At 42.2% G+C, this 27,285-nt stretch overlaps 1 protein-coding gene across 1 annotated transcript; it reads right to left on the reverse strand.

Annotated features, from left to right (window-relative positions):
- Window positions 1-4,697: 4,697 nt before the first annotated feature.
- Window positions 4,698-27,285, reverse strand: PPP1R14D (protein phosphatase 1 regulatory inhibitor subunit 14D). Its single transcript, XM_073610437.1, has 4 exons — window positions 26,899-27,285; window positions 15,107-15,196; window positions 9,140-9,172; window positions 4,698-6,186 (listed from the first exon to the last, which is right to left on the reverse strand). Exons 1-4 carry the CDS (start codon window positions 27,181-27,183, stop codon window positions 6,118-6,120), a joined length of 477 nt encoding a protein of 158 aa, XP_073466538.1. The 5' UTR covers window positions 27,184-27,285; the 3' UTR covers window positions 4,698-6,117.

The raw sequence follows: 27,285 nt of genomic DNA on the forward strand, positions 1-27,285 counted from the left end.
TGGAGGTGCTGGCATTAGCGTTGTGCTCTTCTCCTCAACTACAGGGGATTAGATTAGTCTCATTGAAACGAAGGCCCATTACGCTGATGACCTAGTACTTTTTCTTAGAGACACTGGAACTTCCCTACAGGCTGAATTATCTATCTTAGACAGCTTCTCGGTAGTCTGGCTTGAAAGTGACTTTGACTAAATCTAAAATTCTACCTTTACATTCTCACCCCGTGCCAGGACACGTAGACCCGACTATTCCTCTTAAATGTGTTATGCAGATTAGGTATTTAGGGATGGTGATAACAAATTCAGTGGCAGACTATATTTCTCTGAACATCTCCCCTCTTCTCACTCTTAAAACATAAATTGACTGCTTGGAAAAACCTTCCACTTTCGCTAATTGGTAAGAACATTTTCATTAAGATGAACATTTTGCCTTTGTTTATATATGTCTTTAGATATTCCCTTATGTGGATCCCCAAATCAATTTTCAAATCTATTAACAGTCTGTTGTCTTAATTTCTGTGGCATGGGGGGACCCCTCGCTAGCCATTTACTCCATTTGATGATGCCTCAGTGTCTCTAGAGGCAGCCTATGTGGGATCGTAAGATACCCTCAGTCACTTAGTATATAGAGGCTCGAAATCACCTTACTCTTTTACCTCCTCTATGCGCTCAGTCATTAAAGCATGGCATGTGGTGCATAGGTCTACACTAGCTGGCTCTGGTCAGTTTTCCCCCCTGTATCCCATTGTAGAGAAGCCCACATTTGTCACAATTCTGTCATTATCCTGACCTAGTGGTATGGACTAAATATGAAATCAAGACATTACAACATATAGTATCTCACGGTTCCCTAATGAACTTTGACGATCTGAAAAGGCAGTACCACTTACCCAACATGCATTTTTTCAGATATATTCAACCGAGAGATGCTTTTTTGTCTGAATTTGGACCTGGCCCTATTAACCTCAAACCCAGCGACCTGGAATTATTAACCCGAAATGACTCGCTGACCAAACCGTTATTCACTATCTATAAAGACCTTTTCCCAGAAATGGTTAAACTACTGAGACCATGTAAATTGGCCTGGGACGCTGCAGCCCCCAGTTTGGACCGTGACGATTGGGATGATATCTGGAAAGGCCCCTTTTACTTTTATCAAGGGAACGCTTGATACACTTCAAATTTTTACATAGAGTCTATTTTACCCCAGCCAGGCTAGCTGAGATATACAGGGACCAGTCCTCTCTTTGCTGGAGATGCTCCACACAGCTACAAATTTTATGAATACATTTTGGGAGTGCTCTACTATTAAACCCTTTTGGCGGATTTAACATGCATTACATCAGTCACTTGCATTTCTGTTCCCCTCTCTGTCAAAGTCTGTTTGTCAAGTTTGGTTGAACCTCTGGCTTCCATGAAAGCAATAAATACTCTCCTTACTCTTTTATTATTTTATGCTAGGAAGTTGATTATCTTATCATGGAAGAAATCCTCTGCGCCAACATTGGTGACATGGAAATCTTTAGTAAATAAAGCAGTCCCTTTTTACAAAGCTGTTTACTCGAGTGGAGGGGCCTTTTAAGTTTGAAAAGTTGTGGGGTGGTTGGATCTCATCTACTAGTAAAGTTTCTGACTGAGTTCTTGTGTTCTTATTGCTCATTTTCTTATGCTTTGCAAAAACTGTGTGTACTTATTTTACCAGAACAAGTGTACCATTAACTTATTTCATTCACGTTGATGTATTATGATGGATGTCTCTGTCATGTACCTTGTGGCTGAGGCTGACGTGCAGAGGAAGGCCTCTTGTACAGCCCCAGCTCGGGGACCACTGATGTTGCAACAGTGGTTGCAAGACCTCAGTGAGGTATGGGTGCCTGTGTAGTCTTCCGCTGGACATAGTGATGCATAGCAGGTACGTCACCAGATTTGGCCCAGTAGCTGGAACAGTAGATGACAACGGGAACAGCAGAGCCTTGGCTAGTAGACAGCATGCAGCAGTAGACAGCAGCTGGTAGCAGGTGCACGCAGGGCAGATGAACAACTGCATTCAACGTCAGACAAGCTAGGCCGGCAACAGATGGTCAGATGCAGGCATAGACAGCAGGCAAAGAATAATCAGGGTACAGGCAGAAGTTGGCAACATGAGATCAGGCAGATAAGCAGAAGGCAGAACAAAGTCCGGAGACAGGCCAAGTCAGAGCAGGTAGCGATCAAGCGAAGTCAGGAGCAAGCCGGGTCAAACACAGAAGTCAGCAGGATCAGATACAGGAACACAGATACAGCTCCATTTTTTTTAAAATTTTGTCACGGGGATCCCCTTAATATCCATACTAGACCTGAAGGGCCTGGTATGGAATTTGAGGGGACCTCCACGCATTTTTTTTTTAAATTTTGGTTTGGGGTTCCCCTTAATATTCATACCAGACCCAAAAGGCATGGTAATGCACTGTGGGGGAACCTCGGGCCGTTTTTTTCAATGACTTTTATGAGTATTGCAGAGACCCGACAATTCATTATAGCAGCCGGTGCTAATGCTAGTACTTTTAAATGACTTTTTATTCCTTTAGAAATTTCATTTTGCTCTCGGACTGTTGTAAATACGGTAAACATGCGCCACTTTACAAGCATACTATAGACACCCCCCAGGTACGAAATTTAAAGGAATATTTCACTTTTGTTTCACTTTAAGCATTATTAAAATCACTGCTCCCGAAAAAACGGCCGTTTTAAAAATAGTTTTTTGCATTGATACATGTCTCCTGGGGCAGGACCCGGTCCCCAAACATTTTTTATAACAATAACTTTTATATTAACCCTTAAAATTAGCACTTTTGATTATTCATGGTCGTGTCCCATAGACTTTAACAGTGTTTGTGTGTTCGTACAAATTTTTGCCTGTTCGCATGTTCTGCTGCCAACCGAACCGGGGGGTGTTCGGCCCATCCCTACTCACAATAATGGTATGATGTGGGTGGCACCTCACTGGTCTTGACACCAACTTTCCTCCTGATGGAGGCTTTAGAATGTGCATAATTGAAGAGGCAAATGTTTTGTTTTCTTTTAATGTACTATACTTTTTTGTTTCTCTGCCAATATTGTGTATATTTTTGTTAAACTCAATAAAAAGAATTTTGCAAAAAATAAATAAAAAATGCTCAAAAGTATCCAGAACACTCACATAAAAGGGTTAAAACCAACATATAATAGTCTATCTGAATCGATAAATATCATCCCAGTAATATACTTGGCTTTCCTCTGCTCAGTGTGATAATATCATCCGGAAACTCAGCCTTACGCATTACGTCCTATGGAATGGTACATGTTATATTTCATATTGTTTTTTTATAATTTATATACATTCTTTATATACAGTATTTTTGGACTTTTTGGTGGGTTTTGTCACTTATACCATGTACTTATTTTTTAGGTGTTTTGTAATAATATTTAAATGCTGTACTTTGTAAAGTTGTTATTTAACCACTTCGATACAGGGCACTTATATACCTTCCTACCCAGACCAAGCTTTTAGCATTCACATTTTAAATTACAATTGCACGGTCATGCAACGCTGTACCCAAACAACATTTTTATAATTTTTTCATCACAAATAGAGCTAGTACATTTTCTCCTTCACTGATGGGCACCGATGAGGCTGCACTGACGGGCACAAATGAGGCAGTACTGATTGGCACCGATGAGGTGGCACTGATGAGATGGCACATATATGCAGCACTGCTAGGCGGCACTGATAAGCAGCACTGATGGGCACTGATAGATGCACTGATATACAGCACTGATGGGCACTCATAGGCGGCACTGATGGGCACTGATATGTGGCACTGATGGGCACTCATAGGTGGCACATATGGTCACTCATAGGTGGCACTGGAGGGCACGTATAGGTGGCACTGGTGGGCACTGATGGGAGGCACTGATAAATGGCACTGATAGGCAGCACTAATCAGATGTGCTAGCAGGCATCACTGATGGGCATAGAGTGCCATCCTAATGAGCAATGATTGCCATCCCTGGTGTGCTCTAGCGGGCTTACCTGGTGGTCATGGGTGGGCATCCTTGCTGGCCATGGTTGGGCATCTTTGTGGCCATGGTTGGGCATCCCTGGTGGTCCTGGGTGGGCATCCTCGGGGGCCTGCACCAATAATCAGTGCAGACCCCCCTGTCAGGAGAGCAGCCGATCAGCTCTCTTCTACTCGCGTCTGTCAGCACAAGTAGAGGAAAAGTCAATACACAGCTTTTCCTGATTACACTGTGATCAGCTGTGACTGGATACAGGCTCTTTACCTAGATGAAAGATGCAGTGTGTCAGACTAACACACCACAACATCGATCGCCGTGCTGCGTGCCCCCGCGGGCGCGTGATCGTGGCTTATCCTGCTGGACGTCATATGATGCCCAGTCTGGATAACTGAACCACTTCCTGACTGTCATTCTGCTATAGGGCGGGTTGGTTAAGTACCATAACTTGCTCATCTTCACTAGAAGTGATGTCACTACCTGACTTTAACTATGTCTGTACTATTAGTAATTGCAATGCTCAATACTTGTGGACAGATATCATTAAAGTGTATTAGCAATAAACTTCTTCCTTTTAGTGTGATGAATATCCAATTGAAAGTGTTTTATTATAATTGTTCGACAACTGAAAAAAATACCAATGTGAAGAAAGTCTGGCTGTCCGCATTTCCATAAAATCACCTTTATTGATGCAGCAAATTCACAACAACAATCCACAATGTACAAATAAGAATATAGCATACAGCTAACATGTTTCACGCCATTCTTGGTGCTAAATCATAGCTCTTTATGTTGTGAATACTGTGATGTACAGGGCTTGCACCCTTCAGTGTGCAGTGATATGGGAACAGTGAAGACTCACCTGGCAGTGGGAACAGCGGAGATTTAACAAGTGAAAAAAAATACTTGTTGATCCTCCCAGAAAACTGGTGAGCTAATAACTTCATGTGCTCTCTGCCTGTGCTGACTCTTATAAGTTACATAAGTGTTTTCAGCTCTTGGTCCCAGGACTTAAAAACCATTGGGCGCCCACTCCCAGCATTAAAGGAGCAAAGACCAATGGTTTTTGAGTCCCAGCAACAAGGAAGATCATGGGGGGTTTTCAGCCAGGCTTCCGGGGGTGTGGGGGGGATGGGGGTGAGCAAATGGCCTACAGATTAGGCACCAACAATTATGAACATTTTACAAAGCTGCACAGTTTTTTAATACTTACTGGGACCCCTTGACTGCATAAGCTTGTTTCTGACAAAGGTGAACATAGAACGTAGGTGAACGAGAAAATGGGAGGGAAAGGTTTATGTAATCTTGCCCTAGGGTGACAGTATTGCTCCTCTATAGTTACAGTAAGGACTATCGCCCTAGGACAGGAAGTGTGCTACCAGTAGGTTTACCAGGTGAAAAAATGCAGGACAAAAGGAAACTAATGTCTTTCTTCTGTTGGTTTTCATGTAGCCACTACAAGCCACAATACATAATGAAGTTTGATCTTACAGCAACTTCCTTCTCTTCCAGAATCCATACAGTATATGCTGTTAACTTTTTCGTAGCTACCAGAAGGCAGGCAGTGCTGAGCGGATTCTGGAAAAAAAACACTAACTAGTCATAACTTGAAATTCTGTATATAACATTCATTTAGTATTGTCTACATTGAAAACTAATAAACAACTGTATTTTCCATCACTTGAAGATAAGCATGTGTTCAGAACTTATGTAAAGGGCTCCATGATGTCATATTAAACAGGCTGTTTTCAATAAGCAGTGGACTAATGGAAGCACAGCAGTGGTCATTAGAGACATCATGGTGGATAGGTTGGAGGTCAGCTTTTTTTACAGCTTTTACTGCAGTCACCTTCACTATCTTTTGGATTTGCAGCACTGCCATCAGGCTCACTGGAGTATGAAAAGGGTAATCCACATAAAAAACTCAGTATCTTCTCATTTCTTTTTTCATATACTAAGTTAGAATTGCCATATTAAAACTCTGATATGAAATATATGTCCAAGAATTCACCGTCTCTGCTTTGTCATAGCAGTATCACAATGGGTTTCTGAAGAATGAAGTCTTAGGAATGTTTCTCGGGATCATCATTTGCGTTGCAAGGCTGAAATTTTTCGCAATCCCTTCAATCGCTCTAATAGTTCCATTGTGAATTTCTGAAATACAAAACTGAAAATCTAGGAAACGTGGTGGTGCAGTAAGCAGCAAGGATATTATTTTCAAATGAGAGTTCCCAAACTTTACTTCATGTCCATTTGATTAGTTTTAATGTACTTAGAGAATCTATTGTATAGTGAATCTGACTGATTTGTCCACTCATTGGTACAAATTTATATACTCCACCCAGATTTCCTAATTGTGGTTAGCAGGACTTAGGCTGGCCATACACGATGCAAATTTCTTCCCTGCAACCACGGATTGCAGAAAAGAAATCCACACGATTCCCCTATTAACACAGACAGTGCTGATAGGGGAATCAGCGATTGTCTTCTCCTGGCGGGGGCAGGGGAATCTGTCCCCGCTGGGAAAAGACAGTGATTATTGCTAGAGGCCATAGCAGTCACTAGCGATAATCGCAAGATAATCCGGCAGGCTGGTTGTACCCAAGTTTGATCGATCAATCAATTTGGTACATTCAGCCTGCCTATTAATGGATTTGAACCATGTATTGCCAGCCATAGGGTTTTATCCACTGTTTGGCCCATACTTTTGTCTAGAACAGAGGTCTCCAAACTCTCTAATTCAAAAAAAGGTCCCAGTTAATTCAGTACCTAAAAACAGGGTGACACTGTAGGTACTCTCGAAAAAAGTGTGCCAACGTCTCTATGCTTTGTATAAAGGGAGTGAAAACTAGTGGGGTGGGACTTTGGGGGCACACAAGTAGTAAAACTATGAAAAAGTAAGAATAATTTTTGAATTTTATTAACTTGAAGTTACAAAAGTGGACATAGTTATTAAAAACAATGCAATATACAAATAACATCCGTATTACATATATCGAGTGGATCCTCCCCTGCATATATTTTCTAAAACTGTACTAGCTACTGTATCGCTAGTAGGGTTTTAGAAAATATATGCAGGGGAGGATCCACTTGATATATGTAATACGGATGTTATTTGTATATTGCATTGTTTTTAATAACTATGTCCACTTTTGTAACTTCAAGTTAATAAAATTCAAAAATGATTCTTACTTTTTCATAGTTTTACTACCTGTGTGCCCCCAAAGTCCCACCCCACTAGTTTTCACTCCCTTCTCCAAACTCTCTAAACAAAGGACATGATTACTGACCTTCAGACTTTAGGGGGGCCAGACTGTGGCCAATGGGAGTAGAAAATGCCACAGTGTCAGTAGGACTAAAAAATGCACCAGGCTTGGTTGTCAGTGGGAGTAGGGAATTACATATTGATTTGTAGTAGGAGGAATAGTGTCCCATCATTGGTTTTGATGGGAAGAATAGTGACCCATCCCTATTGTCAGTAGGTACAATCGTGCCCCATCATTGGTGTCAGTGGGAGGAATTTTGCCCCATTGATGGTGGCAGTAGAAATAGTAGTCATCCATCATTGTAGTGAATGGGAAGAAAAGTGCCTTGTACCTTGTACCAGTGGGAGCAATAGTCCAAGTGCTGGATAAAGATGAGCAAAGGGCTATATCTGGCCCACAGGCCAGAAAAAGAAATACTGTGTTAATAGAGCTTTAATGAAAAAGAAGAGCAAAAAGGTATCACTTTAGAATTCACAGGAACAATAATTTAGTTATCTCCAGCAGAAATGTATTTGTTATTACCACACAAGCTATATTTACGTTTTTGCTAAAGACAGTATTAGGCCAATCTGTAGCTTTAAAAAGGGAAATGATAGTGGTTTTTGATTAATTTTACATTCATTTCTGTTAAGGTTTATAAACATATTGATTATTATTTTACTGTTTATTAAATATCCTTATTTTACATACAGTATAAACATTTAATACAGGTTGCCTCAGTGTTTTATGTGTGCAGTAAAAGCTGGGCTGTCTAATAAGAAAGCCCAGCATTAAGCAGTTTACTTGTTGACTGCACCTGCCAACTAAAGTGCGTATTTAAATTGCTATTCAGCTCTGTATTCACAGTATAGAAGTAAACAAGCTGAAAGCCTGGAGTACCAGACCTACATTTGACACCTACTGGTCACAAAACAGTAAAGGTGTCATGAGTCTGCAGTAATGTTCATGTCTGTCTGCTTACCTCTCTGTTTTGATTAACTTAAAGACCAACCCCTGTTCACCTATCTGCTTAAGTAAGCACGGCTCCACCCCAGCCTCTAACAGGGAACACTATATTAACCTGTGCACTGCAGCCAAGCCTCGCTGATCAATATTGTGTGTTTGGCTTCTTGTGTGCTTCTTGCTGTGTGCTCTACGTCTGATTCTGTTTACCGCCCTTGGCTTGTTCTTGACTTGTCTGCTTCATACCCTGACCTTTGGCATGTTCTTTGATTACCCCTGTCTGCTTGTTGCCCCAACCTTTCGGCTTATCTCCTGACTATCTCTTGTTGTCCCGGTCTGCTGCTTCCTCTCTATCCTCCAGTAGCCTACTGTGAGCGTATGCTGGGAGACCCTGGGGGCCGCAACCTGGAGCCAGTTGCAGCGAAGTCCATCCCCACCACTAAGGGCTCTGGTGAACACCCGCTGGATCTTAGGCTCTAGCTCCCAGTGTGATCCGTGTTGGTGCTCCAGAGGACCTGCTTTCCCTAACCACCCAGAGCTCCATCCATGGCAGTCAGCCGTAAGGTCCACTACCTTAGCGTGCACTCCTGACCCCAACAGCGTGCATCTGTCACCTGGCCTCAGGTGACCTGACAAAAGGTTAACAATTTATAAGCGATGCTTCACATTTACCTGACTTTTTAATAAATAAAACACATTTTGAACAATACTTATTCCTGAGTGTACTACTGTACACTCCCTTTAAGAAAACTGAAGAAAAATAAAATTAAGGTCCAAGCAACAATCCTTGGTTATTGCACTTTTTATGGCTTTCTGATGGCTAGAGGGTAATTTGATGCAAAGTATTTAAAAGGCACCTTTTACTTGAAAATGTGCATGTTCAAATCAGTGTAACTTACTTGTGTAGGTCTGATACATTCTTGAAGAATATCCTGGCAAAACAAATATATAAAGTATAATCTTTGTGTCATGCTTCCAGCAATCACCATTTTTATACTTTTTATTGTACACAATGGTTCATGTATAAACTCAGTCTAATATCTAGTCTGCATCACTATGCAATGTAATTCATAATAAGGGGAGCGCAAAACATGTCACTGCACACCTTTCTCTTCATGAATAAAGCTCCTTTATTTTGAAAGTATGACTGAAGGATTTTTTTTAATTTCAGATTGACACCTGTCATTCACCCTCTCTCTGTTATCACCAAGCGTGAAAGTGAATGAAAATCCCAAATTTTGAGTTGCAACCATAACAGGAATCGAGGGAAAATCTTCCAATGGGGACAATAGTTATGGTGACCCTTATGAGGAGGGGTTGAACTTCTGCACAGATCACCACATTGACGGAAGTGGAATGTGTCAAACCAGAAGTGTTAAGACCAAATACCCGCACCCCCCCATAAAAAATAATGTGTGAAAACTTAAAGAGAAGGGGAAGGAGGCAGACAAGCGGAACTTCCCTTTTTGGGTGAGCATTTGATCTGTGGTTTCTACTACACACATACAAGTATCTGTTGCCCTGTCTGTATTTGTAAATAGCTTGTGCTAAATAATTATCACAGAGTTATGAAGTAGGCACAGGTGCTGCTGTATTTCACCCAGGCCAAAAGCAGAGACTATTAGGCAAATATTTGCATGTTCTAATAGTTTAACTGCAGATGCCCATAGCTTCTTGCGTGTGTATCAAAATTTTTGTGACAAATGTATCTCTATCCCATTGTTATTATCTCACATGCACAGTGCCAGATAGCTAGGTCTCTGCTACTGTATGTCTGTAGTGGTCATCTTCCAGTATATTAGTAGGTGAACCTGTTTATTGCAATAGAGTTTATATGCAGCTCTTATTATTTTTGTTAATCCCGTCCCTTCTGGTCTGGGATTCTATAGCTAGTTTTAGCTCAGGGCTCAATAGGCCAGAGCCAGGTTAGGCATCTGATGGCCACTTTTGGTAGTTCGATATCCATTTGTGTGACAGATTAGAAACAACTAGGGACTATTACGCAAGTTAGATAGACTGACTCTGAGTTCCAGTGCCACACTATGGTTTCTGCTGGTGAGAATCTGTGCAGCCGGCTGTTAGGACAATGGTTGAAGGATCTCCCCATCACCACTGATCTTGTCTTCAGGTCTGCAACACAAAGACGGATGCCACATTGTGATCATCCTAAGGGACCCCTGCAACTGAACCCCAGCAACATTAATCTGGATATATCTTTATTAATAAATATATATATCCAGGTATATGTGCACACAGGGCCGGATTTGTCACAAGGCCACCGAGGAGAGGCCTCGGGGCGGCAGTGGTGAAGGGGTGGCGCTGCTCCTGCGGCGACTTTGCAGCCGCCCCCCCTTTCGGGCAGCCCATTAAAGCCTATTAGGGGCACTGGCACCGATGCCCATAGAAAAGATGGCCGCGAGCCGGGCTCTGGAAAGCTCGTACACGCTCGGCCGGGGGGCGCATGCGCAGTAGCGTGATTGCGCCGCCCGGCGCCATTTAAAAAAAAATCGTAGGTAGTAATGTGGTGTGGTGGCGGGGGAGAGAGATGACATCTCTCATTGCTCGCACTGCTGTTCCTCCTTCTGATGGCAGGCAGCATGGCAAATGACATCCCCAGCTGGTGGCAGGCAGCATGGCAAGTGACTTCCCCAGCTGGTGGCAGGCAGCGTGGCAAGTGACATCCTCATCTGGTGGCAGGCATAGTGGCAAGTGACATCCCCATCTGGTGGCAGGCATAGTGGCAAGTGACATCCCCATCTGGTGGCAGGCAGCGTGGCAAGTGATATCCCCATCTGGTGGCAGGCATAGTGGCAAGTGACATCCCCATCTGGTGGCAGGCAGCATGGCAAGTGACTTCCCTGTCTGGTAGCAGGCAGCATGACAAGTGACATCCCCATCTGGTGGCAGGCAGCGTGGCAAGTGACATCCCCATCTGGTGGCAGGCAGCATGGCAAGTGACATCCCCATCTGGTGGCAGGCAGCGTGGCAAGTGACTTGGTGGCAGGCAGCGTGTCAAGTGACAAGAGATGGTGGCAAGTGACACGCTGATTCTGCATTATGGTGAGTTGAACTATTTTATTTTATATTACAATGTAATGATAGATACATACACCAGTAATGTGGTGTGGCAGCGGGGGAGAGAGATGACATCTCTCATTGCTCGCACTGCTGTTCCTCCATCTGATGGCAGGCAGCATGGCAAATGACATCCCCAGCTGGTGGCAGGCAGCGTGACAAGTGACATCCCCATCTGGTGGCAGGCAGAGTGGCAAGTGACATCCCCATCTGGTGGCAGGCAGCGTGGCAAGTGACATCCCCATCTGGTGGCAGGCAGCATGGCAAGTGACTTCCCCATTTGGTGGCAGGCAGCGTGGCAAGTGACATCCCCATCTGGTGGCAGGCAGCATGGCAAGTGACATCCCCATCTGGTGGCAGGCAGCGTGGCAAGTGACTTCCCTATCTGGTAGCAGGCAGCGTGGCAAGTGACATCCCCATCTGGTGGCAGGCAGCGTGGCAAGTGACTTCCCCATCTGGTGGCAGGCAGCGTGGCAAGTGACATCCCCATCTGGTGGCAGGCAGCATGGCAAGTGACATCCCCATCTGGTGGCAGGCAGCGTGGCAAGTGACTTCCCCATCTTGTGGCAGGCAGCATAGCAAGTGACATTCCCATCTGGTGGCAGGCATAGTGGCAAGTGACATCCCCATCTGGTGGCAGGCAGCGTGGCAAGTGACTTCCCTATCTGGTAGCAGGCAGCGTGACAAGTGACATCCCCATCTGGTGGCAGGCAGTGTGGCAAGTGACTTCCCCATCTGGTGGCAGGCAGCGTGGCAAGTGACATCCCCATCTGGTGGCAGGCAGCGTGGCAAGTGACTTGGTGGCAGGCAGCGTGTCAAGTGACAAGAGATGGTGGCAAGTGACACGCTCAGGGCTCCCAATGATTCTGCATTATGGTGAGTTGAACTATTTCATTTTATATTACAATGTAATGATAGAAATAGTGTTTTTCAATCATCCTGACACCATACCAACCATGGTCCTGGGGGATGATTGAAGCACCAACACCAGCGATTGCCCTGAAAAATTGCCCACGAAAAATCCTTACCCCTCGCGCGCTTACCCTGAAGTATTTTCAGTCTGTACAATTAAAGCCAGTTATTTTCAGTGTTCTCATGTGTGGAGATATGTTTTTAATTGATCTATTGTAGCAGTCATCGATAAAGGACGTGAATGGTGGTGTGTGTGTGTGTGGGGGGGGGGGCGGCATTGAAGGACTCGGCCTTGGGGCGGCAAAGGGAGTAAATCCGGGCCTGTGTGCACACATCCACCAGGACTCTTGTTGGGCCCTTTGCTGATATTACCTGTTTGTTCACTGGATGTTTGTACTATTAATAATCTTTTCCTATATAAAGCTTGTATTATTACCATAGTGGTGTGCATCTATATACTTATGGTTAATGTTATATGTTGGTTGCAGTAGTTTCTCCACTCCCAGTTACTTTGATTAAATTATTGGTTAATTCCTAGGAGAGGAATCCCCTCTGTTCACAGAGGCCCTGTCCTGCGTGGAGGCAGTGCCAACTTTAACATAAAACCCACTCTTCCACCTAGTGAAGTTTCTGGTTCTCTTATTTACCTACAGGTATAGCACACTATCCTGTTTGGAGAGGGTCATTTTTTATAAGCACACCCGGTTATGCTGTTGCAGCGTATGAGGGAGATGACTCAATGTTCTAGAAGCCAGCTACTCTTTGTTACATATCTATACGGTTTAACTAAACACATGTCCTACTCTGTATGCATTTATTCCCCCGTATTCTATTTTTACTGTACCGTGAAATGCTCAACTACATGTGTTCTTATTACATATTTCTTAATTTTATTATAAATCTTTGAGATATCCTCATAAAATTTTCCTTATTGTAACATATGTGGGTTTAGCTGCATGTTAAGGTGCACATAGACCATAGAATATTATTTGCTATAGGCGCACCTCCTCACAAATCCTCCAACTCAGAGAGCAGCCTCCCAGTAATCGCTGGCTGCTCCTCAAAATAAAAAAAAAAAAGCTATTAACTGTTTAAAAGCCTTGGTAAAGTTTATTAAAGCGGAGGTCTGCCCACCGCTACAAAGATTAAAAGCCAGCAGCTGCACATACTGCAGCTGCTGACTTTTAATAATCAGACACTTACCTATCCTGGAGTCCAGCGATGTCGGCACTGCAGCTGATGTTTCCATCAGCTGTCGGGTGCATGCCACCTCCATTGCGAGTAGGGGTACCCTACTGCGCATGCGTGAGGCTCTGCTTCTCTCTCCTACTGGCCCGGCGGCCAGGGAAGGAGGAGGGAGGAGGAGGGAGCCTGGGCGGTGACATCAATACCATGGCTGAGGCTCCTGTCTCCTATGAAAGACAGGTATCCTTCCTCCCTCTCCCCTTGAAAGGTGCCAATTGTGGCACCGGAGGGGGGGAGGAGTACAACGAGTGGAAGTTCCACTTTTGGGTGGAACTCCGCTTTAGGCTCTCCAACATAGACTGTTCCACCTGGTTCACAGAAACCCACATGCAGTTCACTGTAACCAAAATTTACTCATAAGATGAAGATCACAAGGCGAGAGCTACCCGTATATCAGGGCTCCCACATTTGTGACCATCAAAACCAATCAATTAATTGAGCATGCTCAGAAGTGTAGATGTTTCCAGAAGCAAAAAAAAATCACAAGTATACAAACTAGATTCATGGAGCATTGTATTTTGAAAGGGTATTCTTTAATCTCTCATGTATGCCTCCCCCTCTCCTCAGCAATACAGCTCATGATAGGGGAGAATAAGGGAAGAGACCCATCCTCAATTACTTTTAGGTCCATTTTGGGAAGTCGTGATGCTGTTTTTTTTTTCTATTCCTCTCATGTGGCACAGAACATGTTGGACACATGAACTACATTGGAATCCTTCAGGCAAGGACAGCCCTACAACCCCTGCTCTCCTCCTTGGGTCAGGAAGCATATCCCAATCCTCTGTCAAAGAACCAGTGGATATACAGTAGCCTGGGAAGTACACTCTTACATACGATCGTTACTTACAATAGATGATCTCCAAAGCCTTGTTCAGATACTTAAAAATACATAAATGATGGAACCGACCACTTTAGAAGCAGAATTAAGACACCCAAACAAAAGTATTTACAGTATTTTTGAAATGTAAAAAAACATTCTTACTACCACAGAACTTAACCACAGAATTAGAGTTGCTATAATGTCCAATGACGACCTGGAAAACTGCAATAGATGAAATAACACAATGGTGAGGGGACTAACAGAAGCTACTGGCCCTCAATATCTTAGTCCAACCTTACAGGGAATTTTAATGCCCCCCTACCCCACCCTGAGGCAGAACTCCTTATTGACAGAGAACATTGAGCTTATGGACCCAAAAGCCCTGACCCTTCAAAACTCAGGGATTTGATCAGCAATCAGTCCATTTTTTTTCAAACTAAAGAGGATATTAAGAAGAGCTGCCAATGATAAAGGTCACAGAAAATTTGATGGAACGTCTACATCTGTCCTCGCAGATTGATCTAGACAGACCATGGCCCTGAAGCTGACACTGCACCCCCTCTGGAAACATTCGAAAAGTACTAAAAACTAAAGATAATTCCCTAATTCTCCCAATTAGTTTGAACACTCAAATTCTAACAATGTGCTAAAACTTACTCGGTTTTGTTTTTTAAAACTTTGATTGTATTCATAAATTAATTTTAAATAAGTGGTAACTTCAGAGCCTTTTGTATTAGTTTTTATTTTTTTTTGCAAGTAGTATACTGGAAGTCATTTTTCACATATTTTACAATTAAAAATTGAAGGTCTGTACCTGTAGGTTACATTTTTGCTCCTCTATTGAAAGATCCAAAAGATCATCAATATCAATTTCTGGCTCTGCAGATTCATCCCGCAGCCCCTCCTGTTGTGAGAAATACAAAATGTTGGAATAGAATAACATATCATTTTGGAACTAAACATTGATTTTGAATGTCAATAGAGACCAACTGGAGCAAAGATTACAATTAGTGCCTATGCAATTTCAAAATAAAGGCATGGGTAAGACTAATATAAGAGACTGAAATAAGAGATTTTTGAACATGGTTACAGTTACAGTGGTATTACATTGGGTTTTTTTTTACTATTCAGATACATGGAATTTAGTGAAGTTTTTTTTCAATTCCAGCTGGCTTCCACGTTTCCTTTTGTTTGGGATAAACTAGGAAGAATCCTCAGTATGTTAAAATCCTTAAGCTAGCTGAGAGCTGCAAATAAGGCATAGGAAGGATGCATATGGCTCAAAAACCAACAGTCAGACAAGCTTGTGTCAGACCCTCTGTTGGGATTTTTCAGCTTTGCCCCAATTGGATCAGGGAGATTTTCCTGACTATTTTGCCAGTTCTCTGGAGATAAGGTAAAGTCAATGATCCTTTCACATTGTATGAGAGTGGGGAAAGATTAGAACCTCTCTTAAGTTTTATAGTGTCCCCACTAGGAATATGGAGCCAACGCATTTTGGGGACCACACGTCGTTCCCTTCATCAGGTCTTAAAATATACACTATCCATTAGTATGACTCCCGGAAATATGCAAAGCGGCTGGCATCCCAGCAGCCCGTCCTACTCTATTGCTCCCAGAAGTGCATGGGCTGGGACTGCCCCCGGTGTCACCCTAAGCACAATAGTAAGAAAAACTTTCTGAGATACCACACTCTCATGCACCAACCGGAAATATCAGTAAATAAAAAACAATCAATAAAACTTCCCACATAACAAGGTATACTCGGAGCAACTGATAAGTATATAAATCATCTTGCGCCACCTTTACAAGTTTACTAATCAATACTGCAATCATCTTAAACTCATAGTCTATTAAAACACATCTCTATAAACAATGTATTTATTACTTAAGATCCTAAACAATTATTAGAAATTGTAAAGTATAAAAAAAAAAATTTAAAATAGGACAAGGATCACACAAAATAAAATAAACAAAAAATAGGCTAAAAATGGGGCACCCCCTCTCAGAGGTCAATAATGAAGTAGCTCAGATCAAACGTCACATTAAGACCTCTGGATGGGAGAACCTTAGTCTCAAAAATCCAAAAAGATTCTCTCCTGCTTAATTGTCTGATGTAGTTATCCTCCCCTTCAATGTTTCTCCACTTTTTCAATTGCCCCAAATTTTACTTTATTATGAACCAATTTAATGTTTAGATACACTGTGGGTAATAACCCCTTCCTTAATATTTAATATGTTCAGCTGCCCTAACCTGTATAGTTCTGGAAGTGCATCCAATGTGTTGTAGCCCACAGCCACATTCTAGCATATTTATAACACCAATGGTGGAACAGGTAATAAAATCTTTAATTTTATAATTTTTTCCAATACTGGTAGACATAAATTCTTTCTGCTTTTTTATATCATCTTTAGAATGGCAACAGGCTATACACTTACCACATGCATGAAACCCCACTAAAAAACAAAACAATGTTTATCACTCAATGAAGATGCCTTTCTATATATAAACCCTGGGGTCGCTGGTAAAATTGGACCCAATACTCTATCTTTCAACAAGATGTTCCAATGTTTTTTAACAATTTTTTCAACCTGTCTAAATTGCATATTATAATCTAGAACCATCTTAAATTCTTAATTTTGTGACCCCTGTTTTCTTCCATCTTGAAGCAATTTGTTTCTGTCCATACTCATCACCTTTATTTTTTCAGCTTATATTACTTTTCTACAAATCTATTTATTAATATTTCTGACTGTTGTCTGTCTCTCTAGAGCAATTCCTTACAAATTGCCCCTTAGGTATATTAAGTAACTGTCAGGTCACCTGAAGCCAGGTGACAAATGCACCCCATTGGGGTCAGGAAAGCAGGTCCTCTGGAGGACCAACAAGGAACACACTGGGAGCTAGAGCATGAGATTCCCCAGGCCATGGAGTCTAAGAGCCAGCAGGTGTTCACCAGGGCCCCTGATGGTGGGGATGGACTTTGCTGCAACTGGCTCCAGGTCACGGCCCCCAGGGTCTCCTAGCTCACACTCACGGTAGGCTACTGGAAGATAGAGAGGAAGCAGCAGACCAGGACAACAATTGATAGTCAGGAGATAAGCCAAAAGGTCGGTCAACAAGCAGGCAGGGATAATCAAGGAACATGCCAAAGGTCGGGATATGAAGCAGAGACAGTCAAGAACAAGCCAAGAATCGGTAAAGAGAATCAGATGTAGAGCACACAGCAAGACACACAGGAAGACAAACACACAATATTGAACAGCAAGGCAGGCTTGGACAGCCTGATGTTAAGTAGTGTATCTTGTAGAGGCTAGGGTGGAGCCATGCTGAGGGAAGATCACTTAACCATGCAGGTGTGAGAGTGCAGGCCCTAAGGCTGATACACAGACCAGAGGTAAGCAGACAGACAGGGCATGAAAGTATTACTACAGATTCATGACAGTAACCAGGACTTATGATGGTAACTATCCAATAGCAAATAAGTATTGCGATCGGTTGGTTTCAAATAATTACAGTATCTCACAAAAGTGAGTACACTCCCTCACATTTTTGTAAATATTTTATTTAATTTTTTCAAGGCAGTGGTCGTCTTGGAGGTGTGTTTGGGTTCGTTATCATGTTGGAATACTGCCCCGCGGCCCAGTCTCCGAAGGGAGGGGATTATGCTCTGCTTCAGTATGTCACAGTACATGTTGGTATTCATGGTTTCCTCAATGAACTGTAGCTCCCCAGTGCCAGCAGCACTCATGCAGCCCCAGACCATGACACTCCCACCACCATGCTTGACTGTAGGAAATAAACACTTGTCTTTGTACTCCTCACCTGATTGCCGCCACACATGCTTGACACCATCTGAACCAAATAAGTTTATCTTGGTCTCATCAGACCACAGGACATGGTTCCAGTAATCCATGTCCTTAGTCTGCTTGTCTTCAGCAAACTGTTTGCGGTCTTTCTTGTGCATCATCTTTAGAAGCTTCCTTCTGGGACGACAGCCATGCAAACCAATTTGATGCAGTGTGTGGCGTATGGTCTGAGCACTGACAGGCTGACCCCCCCACCCCTTCATTCTCTGCAGCAATGCTGGCAGCACTCATACGTCTATTTCCCAAAGACAGCCTCGGGATATGATGCTGAGCACGTGCACTCATCTTCCTTGGTCGACCATAGTGAGGCCTGTCCTGTTAAACCACTGTATGGTCTTGGCCACCGTGCTGCAGCTCAGTTTCAGGGTCTTGGCAATCTTCTTATAGCCTAAGCCATCTTTATATAGAGCAACAATTCTTTTTTTCAGATCCTCAGAGAGGTCTTTGCCATGAGGTGCCATGTTGAACTTCCAGTGGCCAGTATGAGAGAGTGAGAGTGATAACACCAAATTTAACACACCTGCTCCCCATTCACACCTGATACCTTGTAACACTAATGAGTCACATGACACCAGGGAGGGAAAATGGCTAATTGGGCCCAATTTGGACATTTTCACTTAGGGGCGTACTCACTTTTGTTGCCAGCGGTTTAGACATTAATAGCTGCGTGTTGAAGCGGAGTTCCACCCATTTAAAAGTCAGCAGCTACAAAAAGTGTAGCTGCTGACTTCTAATTTTTTTTTTTAATTATTACATTTTTATTAAATTTAACATATCCATTAAAACCACCTTCATAACATATTTATATTTATCACAAAGAGTCAACACATTGTTATCCATTTCTCAATCCCCCTCCCCAAAAAAAGGGGGAAACTCTCCCTTCTCCCCCCTCCCTCCACCCCTCCTCCTTCCTCCAAATACCTTATATTAAATGTGTTCCCAATTCACCCAAACTAAGAAAGAAAAAAAATTTAAGAGGCTTCTATGAGTGATGTCCATATTACTCTTAACATCCAAAAAAGAAAAAACAAACAAACACAAAAAAAAAATAATACTAATAATTACGAGGCTTCTATAAGACATACTCCATCCCTTACCTATCTATAGTGAATATACACCTCATCTTCCTTTAACCATATCTACTCCTTCTACCCCCCCATCCTATATATCCACCTTCCTTTACCCTTCCCCCCTATGTGCTTTGTCCCCTCTTCCCATTATTAATCCCACCTTCCTCGACATCAAGTGCATCACTCCTTCCCCCTACCTATATCACCTTGAAAAATGGAAGAAAGGGGGGGATAGGGAGGTGAAAGGGGAAAGGGAGAGAAAAAAAAAAAAACCCTCTCTTCCTCCCCCCCAGAGGCATCCGAGCCCAGAGACCATGCGGCTTTATATATTATTACTCTACACGATATACATTGAGCATTGTTCAAAACCTGCCCATATTACCCTAAATTTTTCCTTTCTATCTTTAATTGTATGTACCCATCTTTCAGCCTCCATTATTAAATTGACCTCTCTTTTCCAGTCCAACATCTAGTCTGTTTCCATAGCCTGGGCATTAACAATTTGGTTGCATTCAATAGATGTGGAGTAATACTTTTCTTATATGATCTAATCGACATTGGTGTCCAATGAAATGGAAAATTTAAGGGTGTTAATTCCATGGGTCGAGAGGACAACCTCTCGACCCATGGAGCAATCTCTTCCCAAAATACCTTAATCATGGGACAGGACCACCATAGATGGAGATAACTACCCTTTTGCCCACACCCCCTCCAGCACCTAGGATCTGCGGTCGGGTACATCTGTGCCAGCCTTACTGGAGTCCGATACCACCTAGCTAGAAATTTATATGACATCTCCTGAATCCATGAACTTATAGATGTAGAGTGTGTTAGGTCAATAATCTTTTTAATTTGTGCCCTAGAGAGCCCCTGCTTTAACTCCCCTTCCCATTCTCTAATGAAAAAGGGAATTGTTTTATTTTGTGTCCCAAGGACCAGTCTATACATTTGCGACAGCAAATGTCTAGGGCTTGATATATGTACACACATAGATTCAAATACAGTAAGAGAGTTTAATGGCCTCATTAATGGTTTCAGCTTATTGAAAAAACACACCAATTGATGGTATCTCCACTCCAGCATAGGTACCTTTCCCAGCCTTAATGCCAAATCTGGGAGGGAGGCTAGCATTCCATGTGGAGCAAATTTGCCACATGTCATGTCTCCATCCCTCCCCTATGATCCCAAAGATCCCACCTCTTCTCCCGGAGGGAACCATGGGTACCCCTCCAATGGGGTCAGGGGTGATAATCTCCCAGTTCATTTAATTTATCCCAGGTCGCTAATGTACTCTGAGTTAAAGGTGATGGCCATTTTGAAAGGCCCCTATCTACACTCGTGATCCAAGGAATTCCCGCCAACTTCCTTCCTGCCATTATCTGTTCCAAAGAGACTCATATTTTATTTGATGAGTCATGGCACCAATTCAAAATCCTCACCAAGGACATTGCCCTATAATATAAGGCTAGAAGGCTGCTGACTTCTAATAATCCGACACTCACCTGTCCCACGGTCCAGCGATGTGGGTGCACGGAGCCCTGCTCCTCTCCCCATCCTCTCTGTGGTGCCGGCATTGTTACTGTGGGCTCCTGGCTGTGGCTTCACAGCTGGGCACGCACTGCGCATGTGCGAGCCGCGCTACGTGCTGTGATTGGCCGGGCAATCTTCTGGTACCTGTGATGTGTCCCAGAAGATTGCAGGGAGGGAGGAGGAAGAGGTGGTCTTCCTTCCGACGCCGCGGCACCAGGGAGGAAGTGGGAGCTGGGTGCCTGTAAAAACAGGGTACCTGCTCCCCCCCCCCAAAAAAAATGACATGCCAAATGTGGCATGTCAGGGGGTCACCTACACTTAAAGCAGAAGTTCCATTTTTGGGTGGAGCTCCGCTTTGAGTTATTTTGAGGGGACAGCAAATTTACACTGTTATCCCAGCTGTACACTCACTACTTTACATTGTAGCAAAGTGTCATTTCTTCAGTGTTGTCACATGAAAAGATATTTACAAAAATGTGAGGGGTGTACTCACTTTTGTGAGATACTATAGGTTTATACAACTGATCTTGCTCTTTATATACTGTATCTCCAAATCCCCAAAAATTCTACTTTCGCAGTTAATAGTCCATTTTAACTTAATATTTTTAGCACTTCTGTTCATCTTCTCCATAAATACCTCTAAGGAAGCCATATCCCCCTTCCAACTTAGCACAAGGTCAACTTTGAATCTTTCATAACAAATAAGTTCCTTGGAGCGTTCTATCAGTACCCTTCTCCTCCTCCCAATCCAAATCTAGCCCCCATGGCAACACCCTTTTCTTGTAAAAAAATATTGATCCTTATACCAAAAGTAATTATGACTCAGACAAAATTTGAGACATTTCAGCAGATATTTTTTGTGTATATCAGGTCCAAGCATCCCAAAGCCCATTCAACTGACCATAGGGCAACTATCTGATAAAGATACTTCCCAGGTGCTTAACAGAAAACCCATGATTGAATATGAGTCCAAGTTAGATAAATTGATTAAGAAAAGAAAAAAGAAAAATGTGCTTAATAACAAAGAGGCACACTATTTGAATCCTGTAGCATGTAGAACCCCAATTATTTATTTTCTACCTAAGATTCATAAAAGCTTAAATAAGCTCCCAGGGAGACCCATTATTAAAGTGGTTGTACACCCTGTGCAACCACTTTTACCTACAGGTAAGCCTATATTAAGGCTTACCTGTAGGTGCTGTAAATATCTCCTAAACCCCCACGGTTTAGGAGATGTTTACAAAAAAGCTGTGTGTCGAAGTCTATGGCTCATGCGCCGTTTCTAATGGGGTCATGCCGTGACTGGCACTCCCACGCGCATGCACGGGAGTGACGTCATGCTACTCCGGCCACTCACAGAGCCGGAGTTCGAGGCCCTGGAAGGAAGAGGGGTGAAGATGGATGCTCGCTGCTAGTGGGGACAGCGGTGACATCGCAGGCTTCGGTTTCAGGTAAGTGACACATAATTGGCTACTATGCGATGCATAGTAGCCCATTATGCTTTACCTTTGCAGGGAAATAAAGAGGAAGTAAAAACCATCAGGGTTTACTTCCTCTTTAATGGGATTTAATCAGTCTGTTCGACTGGATTTAGGGTTTATTTTTTAGGAAGTGTCATGAAAACGTTTTGTGGTATAGCAGCAACTGGATGTTTGTTTGTTTTTTTTTTAATTTTATTATTATTGGTTTTAGTTGAGTTGCGCTAGTTGATCAAAGATTATTGAATAGTATTGACATAGCTAATGATCCAAAATTGATATGGTCCAAAAACCTTTATACAAAACTAAGGTGAAAAAAGCACCTGGACAACATGGCATACACTCACATGTCCTCAAATATTTAGGCTCTGTTATTTATAAACCATTTTAGAGACTATTTAATGTGTAGCAACGCTGGATTGGCATAAGGCCAATGTGGTGCCTATATTTAAAAAGGGATCAAAGCCAAATAACTACCGACTGGTTAGTTTAACTTCTATAGTCAGTAAGATATTTTTTCCGGCTGAGTCAATCTCTCTTTGGAACCTGATTTTGAAGTTAACCTTCCTTATCGCCATTACAACGCCTAGAAGAATTTCGGAACTTACAGCATTATTGATAACGAAACCATATCTAATCTTCTATCCCGATAGAGTGGTACTTAGACCCTCGGACCATTTCATTCCCAAAGTATCATCCTCTTTTCATTACAATCAGGATATCATCCTTCCATCCATACTAACAACCAAGGCGAACCTCATGCATTGGATGTGAAAACTGGCATTACCAACTATCTGGAAGCCACAGCTTCCTTCAGTAAGTCGGATACTCTCCTCACAATTCCACATGGGCCTAGGAAAGGTCATCCAGCAACTTCCCGAACAATTGCATCCTGGCTGGTTAACTCTATCAAAAAGGCATACCCTATTCGTCAACTGGCTATTCCGGAAGGCATCAGGGCGCACTCAACCAGTGCAGTGGCGACTTCATGGGCAGCATACTGTAGAGTTTCACCAGAAACAATCTGTAAAGCAGCGACCTGGTCATGCAGAAATACATTCATTTCTCACTACAAGATAGATTCTGCTCAGCTAACATCAGCAGACTTTGGCAGATCCATCATTAGAGCCAATTCTACAGCTCTTTAATAATAATAAACTTACATTTTTTCTTGCACCCACCCGTCTGGCGAGTTATTTCCCAGTGTGTGCTGCCATGAAGGTGTCAAGAAAATGGAAAATTGTATACTTACCTTTCCGTAATTTTCCTTTCCCGACACATCTTCATGGCAGCACACAGGAACCCTCCCTGTTTCTAGATTATATATACAGAGAATAGTGGGGGGGGGACGTCTCTCTTCAAATTTTATAGCTAGACTAATCCTGTCAGGTTGTGGAAGCAGAGTCACAACCCAGTGTGTGCTGCCATGAAGATGCGTCAGGAGAGGAAAATTACGGAAAGGTGAGTATACAATTTTCCGTTTTTTGCCCTTAGTCTACCTCCCAGTTTTCAGTAACCAAACAGCCTTATCTTTCTAGTATTGTATAATCATATATTATGACACTTTTAGGATTATCAGATTGCTCTTGGATTCTCTCTGGATTCATCACTTTCTGTTAGTTAAAATAGCTGGTATAATAGCTGTCCCTTAATTTTTTATATGTAATGCTGCCTCTATAGCATTGCATTTAAAATGGGTTCTTTTGTTTCAGAATTACTATGGTGAGTGTTATTTTAACTCTGATTTCTTTTTTGTGCTTATTGAGACTAACAATGGAGGCACTAGGCTATTTTTTGCTCGTACCGTCTATTTATGGCTAGTCTAAAATTGAAATGTCTTATTATAGGTCACAAATCCCATTTTAAATGAGTTTTGCTGTTTAATTATATCTAAACAAATCATCTGTGAATATCACAATAAACCAACGTATATGGCAGCAAATAAGTGACACAATGAAATAAAACACTGGATAGGATACAACTATTTCTATACTCCTTCTATTTCCAACATACAGTATTTTCTTAGTATCAACGTATTTATTCAAAAAGATATTTACTTTTACTTGTTAAACCTAAGGTTAGACTCAGGGGGATATTATTTTACATGCATAAATGTGTGTCTTGCTTGTTTTCTTCTGCCCCCTGGCCACCAGTGTGAAAAAGCCCTAAGGTAGACTTAATGTTTTTCACTTTCTTTTTTTTTTTTATCCAGTAGTATTTTCATGACATGACAGGTGCACTGCCATCCCATGTGAAATAGTATTTCACCTAAAGGGATCTCAATAACCAAAGTTAACAATATTGTCTAATTGTAAGGGAAAAAATTCTAGACTTTTCCCTATTTGATAAAAACTCACAAGCATTTTTATCACATTTGATAATATCACATGATAAGATATAATTATCATAATATCAGTGCAGTTACATGCATTTTATATAGAATTTGGCTAGATTTGCAAGATTCTAGGTGGGCTACTTTAGCAGTAAAGAAAAAACACCATGAGCTATAATCTCACCTTGATCTGGTAAAGTTCTTGTATTTGAGGCCCCTGAGGATGCGCAGGAGCAGGAAACGCGTTGAAAGGAACATAGAGCGTGACATCAAGCAGCCCTCAGCAATCAGGTCTGTGGCAGCATTTGATGTAAGTGCTTACATGCGGCTTTGGATTAACTCTTTTATTTACGGATGTTTGAAAAGTACTGGCTTTGCACTTTGTACCACAAGGTTTAACTGCTTCCGGATCAGTCACCGCAGTTATACTGCGGCAGGTTGGCTCCCCTGCGCGAGCCATCAGCTCTTTAAGACACCTCCGGAGGTGTGCGTGTCCCCGGAGCCGGTGCGAGTGCCCGGCAGGCGCGGTGACCGCCGGGCACCTTGCGATTGCTCCTTACAGAACGAGAATGGGGATTTGTGTGTGTAAATACACAAATCCCAGTTCTTTCAGGGGATTTGTATGAACACTGATCTCTCTCTTCCCCTAGCCAGTCCCATCCCCCCTACAGTTAGAACACACCTAGGGAACACAGTTAACCCCTTGATCGCCATGTAGTGTTCCTTCCCTGCCAGTGTTATTTATACAGTAATCAGTGCATTTTTATAGCACGGATCGATGTATACATGTCACTGGTCCCAAAAATGTTTCAAAAGTGTCCAATTTGTCCACCGCAATATCGCAGTCCCGATAAAAATCGCTGATCGCCGCCATTACTAGTAAAAAAAAAAGATAATAATAAAAATGCCATAAATCGATCCCCTATTTTGTGGATGCTATAACTTTTGCGCAAACCAATTAATATACGCTTATTGCGATTTTTTTTACCAAAAATATGTAGAAGAATACATATCTGCCTAAAATGGGGAAGAAATTGTTTTTTTATATTTTTTGGGATATTTATTATACCAAAAGTAAAAAATATAGCTTTTTTTCAAAATTGACGCTCTTTTTTTGTTTATAGTGCAAAAAATAAAAACCCGCAGAGGTGATCAAATACCACCAAAAGGAAGCTCTATTTGTGGGAAAAAAAAACGTCAATTTTGTTTGGGTGCAACGTCGCATGACCGCGCAATTGCAAGTTAAAGCGACACAGTGCCGCATCGCAAAAAGTGCTCTGGTTAGGAAGGGGGTAAATCCTCCTGGGGCTGAAGTGGTTAAAAGTACTGGCTTTGCACTTTGTAACACAAGGTTTAAAATAAATACTACACTATATAGCTTTATTATCTCTTGGCTGTTGGTGTCTTATGAGTGCTTAGTGCATATACTGCCTCCCATGAGAGAAGAGGATTTTAACAGTGCCAAACCTATTGAGTGGATGGATCCAGGGATCACAGATTGAACTTGTTTTGCTGCTTCATTCTTTAGCAGCACGTCCATGTGGTGAGTGCGCAGTCTCATATTTGGTGGAAGGTAAAACACAAATATTAGTTTTTGGATTTTTGATGAAGGAAGTTCACACACATTTGGATGGGCCTATTGTGATTGGACTATTGTTTATTTTAATCACTATTCATCATGGTGGACTAAGCCCTCGTTCACACTGGTGCGATTTATCATGCGATTTGAAACTGTCAAATCGCATGGCAAGTCGCATCTATTGCCAGCAATGGAACATTTCATATCGCCACAACTCATGTTTCAGCAATTATGAAAAAGGTTCCTGCACTACTTTTTTCCGATTTTCATTGTGACTTGCATAGACTTCTGTTAAATGAAGTCGCAAGTTGCAATAGAATCGGTGATACAAATCGCACTGATCTATCTGAAGTAGCGCAATTTCAAAGCTGCACCAGGGCTTATGCATTACATGAATTTATCAATGATATTTGGTTATGTTGTCACATATATTTTGAAGACTGTGGGCTATTTATGATAGTAGATCACTATTGTTCTTTGTTTAGACTTATTAGCGCTGCAATTTATATTCATAACAATTTTGTGTAATTGCCAGGAAAAAATGCTAGACTTTTCTCTTTTTGATAACAACTGACAAGCATTTTTATCCAGTTTAATAATATTACATGATACGACACAATTATCATAGTATCAACGCAGTTACTGCAATCTGCAATGCATTGTATATAGAATTTGGCTATTGAGCCACAAGATTCAAGGTGGACTACTTTAGTAGTAAAGAAAAACTATCATGCGCTGTAACCTCACCTTGGTCTGGTAAAGTTCTTGTATTTGAGCGTCAATCCACTCTTCTAGTTTAATCCTGCGCTGCAGTTCCTTGCGGTTATATTTCACTGTGAGTTTCCCCAGGTTCTTGGATGTCTTGTCTTCATCGTCTTGTTTTTCTACATTTAAGAAGGTGACCCGAGGAGCAGTGCTGTCACTGGTAGCCATTGTCACACTCGGAGACACTGACCTGTGAGTTTGTTCAGTTTGATCCAATTTTCTTCTAAATGAAGTAGGTCTGCAGGTGTGCAGAGGATCCGAATACATGTGATCAGGAGACAGGGAAAGACTGTGACAAAGGTACAGCTACAAGGAAGCAAAGTCTCTGCCAGCTTCTTGTGTTTCACTGTTCCAGGCCAGATAGAGATC

This window comes from Aquarana catesbeiana, linkage group LG13 (assembly GCF_042186555.1).
Source record: "Aquarana catesbeiana isolate 2022-GZ linkage group LG13, ASM4218655v1, whole genome shotgun sequence".
Lineage (NCBI taxonomy): Eukaryota > Metazoa > Chordata > Amphibia > Anura > Ranidae > Aquarana > Aquarana catesbeiana.